The following is an 8,078-nucleotide window of genomic DNA, read 5'->3' as shown; positions in this document are numbered from 1 at the left end:
CGGGGATGGGCGCGGGCCGGGATCGCGACGGCGGCCCCCGGGTGTCCCCAGCCCTGCCCGGGTCTCCCCGTCCTGCCAACGTGCTCCCAACCCTGCCCAGGTGCCTTAATCCTTCCCGGGTGCTGCCTGCCCAGGTGCTTCCAGCCCTACCTAGGTGCACCCACCCCGTCCGGGTGTCCTAACCCCATTCTGGTGTCCCCAGCCGTGCCCAGATGTCCTCAACCCTGCCCAGGTGTCCTCAACCCTGCCCAGGTGCCGTCATCGCTGCCAGCATGTCCCAACCCTGCCTAGGTGCCCCTATCCAGTCTGGGTGTCTTGACCCTGCCCGGGTGCCCCAACCCTCTCCGGGTGTCCCCAGTCGTCCCCACCACGCTTCGTGGCCGGTCCCTGACCCGTGTCTCTCCATAGGCAGCGGAGCCGCACGCCGCGATGCCCGAGGTGCCCTTGATCTGCGCTGACACTGCCGCACGGTGAGTCGAGGGGACGGCGGGCACCAGGGTGCTGGGACCGCGTCACCCACGCGGGTCCCTCTTGGGTGCCACGCGCTGCCCCCSGCTCTGCTCCCCGACCCCGGTGCACCCCGGCTCCCTGCATCGCCGTCCCCTGGTCCTGGTCCTGGCCCCGGGACGGTGACGCGTGTCCTTGCAGGGTGAGCTCCGTGCTCAACCGGGACGTGAAGCAGTTTGGGAAGAAGCACATGTTCGACGCAAACGAGGAGACATGCTGGAACTCGGACCAGGTTGGGGGACGAGGAGGGGGGGAAGCCAGAGGGTGCCGGAGCCGTGCGGGCGCTACGCAGTGGGCTGGGACGTGCCGGGGGGGCTCCGGGCTCCCAGCCCTGCGGGGACCTGGTGACCGAGCCCCGGTGTTGTTCCTGCCTTCAGGGATCGTCCCAGTGGGTCACCCTGGATTTCCCCCGCACTGTCAAGGTCTCGCGGCTCCGCATCCAGTTCCAGGGGGGATTCTCCAGCCGGCTGTGCACGCTGGAAGGTGAGGAGGTGCCTGGAGGTGCGCAGTGCTTTCCCCTCCTTTTACCCAAACCGGGATCCTGCAGTTCTTTATTGCAGAGCCCAGAGGTGTTTGGGAACTGTTCCTGAAACTCGGGAGGGGCTGAGGCCGGAGCAGAGAGGGGTGAATAGGGAGGGTCCTCCAGGACCCCTCGTTTGCAGGCTGGAAAATGCCTTGCCAGCGGCTAATCCCGATCCATTAGATATCAAGTGCGCTACAATGCCTGCGGGTTTCTGCAGCCCAAATTCAGGATGCAGGAGCTGGGCTAGGCAAGGGGGGGGGGCCGGGTCCTAGGTTGGACCCAGCAGACCCTTGTGTTAGGACGGGTCGCTTTGCTCCCGCGTTGCACCCGAAAGCCCAGTGAAGGGAGGCGGGAGGCAGGCAGGCGGCTGCCGGCGCTGCTCCCACCCGGCTCCCCGCAGCAAAGCCCACGCGGGGAGGTTCGTCGGGGCGGCCGAGACGGAGGCTCCCCCGGCACGTGAGCCCGCCACGCGGCTGCCTCCACCTTTGCCCTCCGCAGGCTGCAGAACGGGCGAAGAATTGGTGAAAATATCCGACTTGTACCCCGAGGACGTCAACGCCCTGCAGATATCCTTTGGCTCGCTGCGGGCTGGGCCGAACGGCTTGGCGGAGGGGTTCAAAGCCACCCGCAGCCGCAGAGGGACGGGGGCAGGCGTCTGAGCCGCGGTTTAGAGTCCGTCGCAGCTGCCCGTTGGCACTTTGCTACGGCTAAAGCAGCTTGGTGGGGCGGGAGCGAATTTGGGGAGCGGCACGCCATGTGCGAGCCCCATGGGGGCTGCCGCGGCGTCCAGCCGGCTCAGAGCAGGTCTCCCGCGTATTGCTGCATCCCTCTGCCCGTTCCCTCCTTGACGCGCTCCGCACAGCTTCCAGGTGGAAGAGACGGCGCTGGATAAGCTGAAGATCACCTTTGAGAACAGCACGGACTTCTTCGGGAGGATCGTGGTGTACCACCTCGGGGTGCTGGGCGAGAGGCTCTAGGGACCGCGGGGTGGGTCGTTCCCCAGCCGCCGGGGCCCCCGCGGCAGCCCCTCTCCGGGGGCTCTGCCGTGCGCGAGGACGCGGGACAGCGAGCCCTGCCAGCAGGGACGTGCTGGCCCCGCGTGCGCCCCGAGGTGCTGGCGGAGGGGGGACCCTGCTGCCCCGCGGGATGGCCGGCTGGCCGTGACGGAGGGACACCGGTGCAGAAACCCACGTGCCTGGACTCACAAGCCAGCCTGGGGCCTCTGCTGTGGGACAGAGCCCAAAAAACGGGCTGAATAAATGGTTGTGGCCCCGCTGCGCCCTCCTGACTGCTCCTTGGGCAAGTGGCACCCCCAGACGGGTGCCCTCTGTGCCCAGCCCCGGGCTCCGTTCTGCTTCATGATGCATCGTGTGGCTGGAGCAGGGAAGAGGAGGAGGAGCTGCCTCCCGCCGTGTGCTGCGGGGCTCTGGCGGTCTCTCGCCTACTCTAATAACCCCCAAATCCCTTCCCGGAGCAGCTGTTTGCCGGCTTGGCAGGGCTCGGCCTCGGGTTGCAGCGGGCCGGCTGCGCGGCCTGGGCCGTGCTTGTTCGTGGCTGGCAGGGCGATGCTTCCCGCGGGCGCTTGCTGGATTTTGCTCCTGCCTACGGATATTTCCCTGGCTCGCTAGCAGTGCGGTGTGTGGGGAGGGCTTGGCAAGTTCACGGGCATTGGGATGGAGCCTCACTCTTCAAAGAGACGGCTCCAGAGAGGAACACCAAGGGCTGGGCCCTCCCAGTGTCCCAAAGAGGTTGGTTGGCCCAGTGCCCCTCGCGGTTCCCTAGTAGCTGGTGCTGGGATCAAGGACCAGCTGCTGCGACCGGCGGGTGGGATGTCACAAGGCAACAGGCAGGGCTCCACGTGGCTGCTTTAGAGTTTACTTCCAAAAATGCAATACCTGAATACCCGCGCACAAAGCAACTGAGCCTGGGCAGAGCAGAAACGCAGCTGCCCCAAGGAACTCGTGCCTGCGGGTGCGAGGCGCCAAGGCCGTGCCGCCCTCTGGGAGAGGCGTAAATCCGCCCAGGGCAGGCGGTTCCCTGCTTCCTCCACATGCTTCTTGCTAGAAGCATCGCTCCGCTGCCCGTTTTGGGACCGCTGGGTCAGGCCGCTGTGGTCGTGGAGGAGAGTCTGCGTCGGCCAAGAGAAGCGCTGGCGATGCAGCGCAAACCACGTCACTCCAGCCCCTTGTTCTGAAACAGCCTGAGGATGTGATTTTCGATAACCTGTTGGACTAAGGCAGGGAAGAGAAGGGAGAGAAATGAAACCCAGGGAAGCCAAGCCTTAAAAGAAGCTAGCATTGCTGCAGGTAGGATATCCCCTGGTCGGTCACCGTTTTGCTCCTGTTTTCCAGTGGGAGATAGGGAAACTGCTTTCTCCAGGGGCCTGTCCCCAGCTCCCCCGCCCCAGCCCCGTCTGCAGCACACCTCTGGTTTGGGAGGGGGAACAGGACCCACATTGATTTCTCTGGCTCAGTTTCTCTGTGCGGCAGAGCAGGGAGCTGTGGTAGAAAGTCAGGAAAAGCCCCAGGCAGGGCTGGGAGCTGGGAATTGCCTGGGCCCTTTTCCGGGGGTGGGGGGAAACGGGCTCTTTGCCAGGCACGCAGCGGACACTTGCCTTTCTTGTGTCCCAGGGCCACAGCCAGATCCATGGGGGTGTAGCCAGAATCCGCCTCCGTCGTCAGGTCGGCGCCGCGAGCTGCAAGCGGGCAGTGGAGATCAGGGCTCCCCTGCCGATGCGGCATCCCCTCCGGGGCAGGCACGGGGCAAGAGGCCCCCCGAAAGGGGCCGGCGCCCGTCCTGGGTGGGCACCCCGTGATATCCCCGGGCTGCTCGGTTTCTCCCCCCGGGTGTGTTGCGCTCTCTCTGCCCGAGGCGGTTACCAACAAGCAGCGATTTGAGGCCAAGCGCTAAGTGCGGATCTTCCCCGTTACCTAGTAGGGCCTCGACACACTTGACGTGGTTGCCGCGCACGGCGTAGAGCAGAGGGGTGCCGCCGTTCTGCAGGGAAAGGGAAGGCGCCGTCAGCGCTGGCCTCGCGGGGCCGTGCTCACCCAGCCCTCGAATTCGCAGGGCGAGTGCGTGGGAGCCACGTATCCATCGAGCTTGGCTCGGCCCTCTCCACTATCCTGCCTCATGCCGTGCTGCTCGGGACCGAGGACCCCGCTGTGCAGCCTTGGCTGTGCTGGCCCTGTTTCTCCCAGAGCGGTAGGTCCCAGAGCTGCTGGCTTCCCCTTTCCCTCCCCTCCCAGCTCCAGGCTGGGTGTTTTCTTGCAGAGCGGCTCTGCGCACATTTTATTCCCTGATTCTCTGTATGTTATACAATAACTTTGTATTATTTTAAGGACAACCTGAATTTATGAGCACAGCTTCCTTGCGGCTGGTAAAATCACCAGCATGAGCAACTGAGGAAACCATTTAAAATTATTATCCAGATTAATTTCTTTAAACAACCATGCGAGCATGCAAATGAGCACTGCAAGCCTGGGCAGCAGCTGGGAGAGAGGCTTTGCCCCTAACTCGGCCCAGAGCAGGAGACAGAGCAGCAGCAATGTGAACTCGCTGCTGTTTTTTAAAATGAGCTCTGCGGAGCCCCGTGCAGGGCTTGGTGTCACTCCCAGGGCTGGYGCGGTCCCCGTGGCAGCCTGGGCCCAGCGGCACTCACCCAGTCATAGATGTTGATGTCCACGTTCCTCTCCAGCAGCATGATGACGATGTCCGTGTAGCCGCCCATGCTGGCCAGGGACAGGGCGCTCTCCCGCTCCTTTGCCAGCGCGTGGGGGTCAGCGCCCTGGGGACAGCACAGGCATTAGCCTCCCGAAGGGCGAAGGAGCCCTGCTGAGAACTGGGGTGCTCAGCGCGAGACCCGTCTTGCTGGTAGCCCCAGGAGGGCTGATCACAAAGCCGGGGCCAGCCAGCCTCGCAGCCTGCGATGCTCCGCGTCCAGGATGCTCCACTAGTAACAGCGTTAGTGGCCTCGTCTAGTTAGAGGCTTGTGCAATGGCCTGGGTCTCTTTGTTGCCGATTTCCCTAGAAAACCCACCCGGTCCTCTGAGCCCTGTTAGCTATGGACCTCTCCTGGACTTTGTTATATCCTTTATCAACGTATCACCTCACTTATTTTGGTTTCTACTTGTCTTTCTGATGATGAATTGCAGTCTTGCTGCTAATGCAGCAATGAAGCCAGTGTTTGGCCGGCGCTTATGTGGCCTGAGCACTCACTGATCTGCGGACATGTGGACGGATGCGGGACTGAGCTTTGGGAAGCGGCTGGATCCAGGATGCGAGGGGGATCTGGTTCCTGCCTGGCCCTGGGACAACCCCCAGCTGCAAGCCCAGCACTCAAGGACAATGCAGCAGTGAGTTCATTAACTGCAACACCACCTCGGCAAGCACACTTGCTGGCAGATTACAGGGCCCAAATGATAAGACTGATCTCAAATTACCAAAAAGCAGATATTTAATTACAAACAGTTATTGCTAACTAGGAGATAAGGCTCGTTCATACTCCTGACTTAGCCCACAACCTGATGGGGAATTGCGTCCAACAGCAACTGTCTGAGCCATTAGCTCTGCAAAGGCGTCCTCCTGTTCGGTGCCACGGGAAGAGGTCAGCTGAGATGGTGTCAGGCTGCTACTGGACTTTTTGGGCAGGAGCTGGGGGCTGGGAAGTCTCCTGTTAACCTGACACTGCGTTAGCACATGCCCTTACCCATTCCAGCAGGTGACGGACTGTTTCAATCTCTCCAAAGGCAGCAGCCCAGATCAGCGGGGTGAAGCCTCTCTCATCAGGTTTATTTACCAAGTTCTCACCTGCACAAACACAGGCGAAGCATCTTACGTAGGTAGGACAAAGCCTCCTCTGCTCCCTGTCTCCCAGTAAACACAGCAAAGGCTGTAAAACTAAACCGAGGGTTTATCAAAGGCTGCGTTATGACCTGGCAGGACTCGACGTGATCTGGGGTGGAAACCCAACCTGTTGCTACTCTCCCACATCCCCTTTTGCTGCAGCAGAGACCTAACTAACACCGGGAAAAGTCTAGGCAAGGCTGAAGGAGACACGTACCTTTCCGAAGATGCTCCTTCAGCTGGCTGAGCTCACCTTGGGCAGCTAACTGGTGAATGGACAACGCTGGGGAATGGAAGGAATTAAACCGTCAGGACAAAGCGTTTCCCCAGCTCGGCACCCGCTGTCTGCGGGCAGCCTCCCTGCTCCATCCTGCCACGGTCGGACCTTCCCTGCACCCGGCAGGACTCGGGGCACCTACGAGTCCCTCCAAGTCCGGGGCGGAGGTAAATGCACAGCCCCAGGCTGGCCCCAAAAAGCCCAGTGGGTAACCAACACCCTTCCACCATTCACTGGTGGGACCAGCCAGCCATGGCAAGAGACCATCCCATGGGTGCTGCAAAATGCCAGGGTGTCAGGAGACAAGGAGGCTCTTGTCCCGCTCTCCCACGGCTGCTTCCACCCTGCGGAGCCCGCGATACTCACTGTCCAGCGTGGCGGGAAGGGCCGAGACCTCGTTGCCCCGCTGCCTGTTCGTCAGCGTGTTCGAGTGCCGCAGGGGGAAGCCTGTTCCAGAGAGAGGGGAAAGTCAGAGCACGTCTCCTTGCTACCCAGGTAGGAGGTAGGCTGTCTTGAGGCCGAGAGCTTCAAAAGCGGCCAACGGCTCACGTCAGCCTAATGTGCCTTATCTGGAGCTGTTTCCTCCTGCACCTGGTAAAAACTGAGTGCCATAAAAATGGAATTATTCCCTTGCAAGCAAAGAGGTTGGAGAGCAGGTCTGACCAGTGGGCAGGGAACAACAGCTGAACAGGGAGGATAAAACACAGCCCGAACAGCTGCCTGTGGAGAGGCACGGGCCATCGGGGCCCAGCGGGAGGCATGGATCTTGCATTAATGGCATAATCGCACATGATATCGTGCCACAGGAGGCAGGCTGGGACACGCTGAGGTTCATCCTTGTTTTTCCTACCCTTAAAGAGCTCCACTTGGAAATCTCAATGTGTTTCCAACAAGCATGTTACAGTTCAGTCAGGAAAGCACRTGAAAAGAGTTTGTAATCTGCAATTCCACTGCGTGGAGCTGCAGCGACCTCTCACTGCTGACACGAGTCATCAGCAAGGTCTGGATTTGGACTCGGCCTTGCCACGTTACTGCAGGGACCGGCAGCAGTAAAAGGCCTTTTTTTTTCCAGCTGCCTCCGTGGGACAAAAGGCCCCTTTGGTGGCAGATGAGCTCTCCGCCCCGGAGCGGGCCAGGGCTGCCGCCGAGGGCCCGCGAGCCCGGGGCTCTGCGATACTCACTGTCGAGGGCCGAGACCTCGGTGCTCCTCTGCCTGTCCGTCGAGGCGGTCGAGGGCTTCGGGAGAGCACCTGCTCCACGGGCAAAACGAGGGCAGCAGTTAGGGGCCGGGGGGGAGAGGCGACAGGGCGAAGCCCAGGGGCTCCGAACCCTCTCGCCCGGCGCATGGTGCCCCTCATCCCCGGGGGCCTCCGGCATTTTTATCCACGGGTTTCCCRCTTCCCGGCCCCGTCTCCCCCAGCGCTCACCCTCCGCGCGGCCCGAGCCCCCCGGGGGGGCACCGCCATCCCCCGGGTCCCCGGTGTCGCCGGTGCCGGCCAGCTCCTGCGGAGACGCTTTTCCCTCCGCGCCGCCTGCTGCCTTTCCCGGGAGCCCCCGGGTGCCGCCGCCGCCGGCGGGGGCCGCTGCTTCCCCTTCCATGGGGCGGCTGCTGCACGGGAAAAGCGTTAGAAACGGGACAGAAACGGGGACATCGCCGCCTCGGGCCGCGCCGGGCCTCGGTGCAGGCCGCGACCCCCCCCCCCCCGCTCCCCGGCGCGGGGCCTGGGCTCACCCCCAGCACCCTCCGGAGCCGCCGGGCCCCAGCACTTCCCCTTCCTCCGGCCTCGAGCCCCGCCGGCGGCGCTGGGGCTGGCGGCGGGGGCCCGGCCGGGGGAGGCTGCCCCGTCCCGTCCCTTCCCGGTGCGGCCCGGTGCGGCCCGGGGCTCAGCGGGGTCCTGGGGGAGCCCCCGGCCCCCCCCCAACCCC

At 63.0% G+C, this 8,078-nt stretch overlaps 2 protein-coding genes across 4 annotated transcripts; one reads left to right on the top strand and one right to left on the bottom strand.

The window, feature by feature from the left end:
- Positions 1 to 6: 6 nt before the first annotated feature.
- Positions 7 to 2,308, top strand: NR2C2AP (nuclear receptor 2C2 associated protein). The gene is made up of 6 exons (XM_026064807.1): positions 7 to 100; positions 409 to 470; positions 649 to 739; positions 885 to 990; positions 1,529 to 1,596; positions 1,891 to 2,308. Exons 2-6 carry the CDS (start codon positions 430 to 432, stop codon positions 2,005 to 2,007), a joined length of 423 nt encoding a protein of 140 aa, XP_025920592.1. The 5' UTR covers positions 7 to 100; positions 409 to 429; the 3' UTR covers positions 2,008 to 2,308.
- Positions 2,309 to 2,883: 575 nt separating this feature from the next.
- RFXANK (regulatory factor X associated ankyrin containing protein) lies at positions 2,884 to 8,070 on the bottom strand. 3 transcript variants are annotated; one of them, XM_026064876.1, is made up of 10 exons: positions 7,885 to 8,061; positions 7,580 to 7,761; positions 7,334 to 7,402; positions 6,519 to 6,599; positions 6,093 to 6,158; positions 5,739 to 5,839; positions 4,692 to 4,817; positions 3,961 to 4,027; positions 3,645 to 3,725; positions 2,884 to 3,261 (listed from the first exon to the last, which is right to left on the bottom strand). In XM_026064876.1, the coding sequence occupies exons 2-10, from the start codon at positions 7,749 to 7,751 to the stop codon at positions 3,203 to 3,205; spliced, it is 822 nt and encodes a 273-aa protein (XP_025920661.1). In that variant the 5' UTR covers positions 7,752 to 7,761; positions 7,885 to 8,061; the 3' UTR covers positions 2,884 to 3,202. The 3 variants fall into 3 exon arrangements, with proteins under 3 accessions (XP_025920661.1, XP_025920660.1, XP_025920659.1); XM_026064875.1 differs by lacking the exon at positions 2,884 to 3,261 and having other exon boundaries at positions 3,647 to 4,027; positions 7,580 to 7,758; positions 7,885 to 8,070; XM_026064874.1 differs by lacking the exon at positions 2,884 to 3,261 and having other exon boundaries at positions 3,647 to 4,027; positions 7,885 to 8,069.
- Between the last annotated feature and the right edge of the window lie 8 nt (positions 8,071 to 8,078).

Source organism: Apteryx rowi, unplaced genomic scaffold (assembly GCF_003343035.1).
Source record: "Apteryx rowi isolate R43461 unplaced genomic scaffold, aptRow1 scaffold_220, whole genome shotgun sequence".
In the NCBI taxonomy this organism is placed as follows: Eukaryota; Metazoa; Chordata; class Aves; order Apterygiformes; family Apterygidae; genus Apteryx; species Apteryx rowi.
Note: the sequence above shows the minus strand (reverse complement) of the source record. Positions and strands in the feature narration are given on the sequence as shown.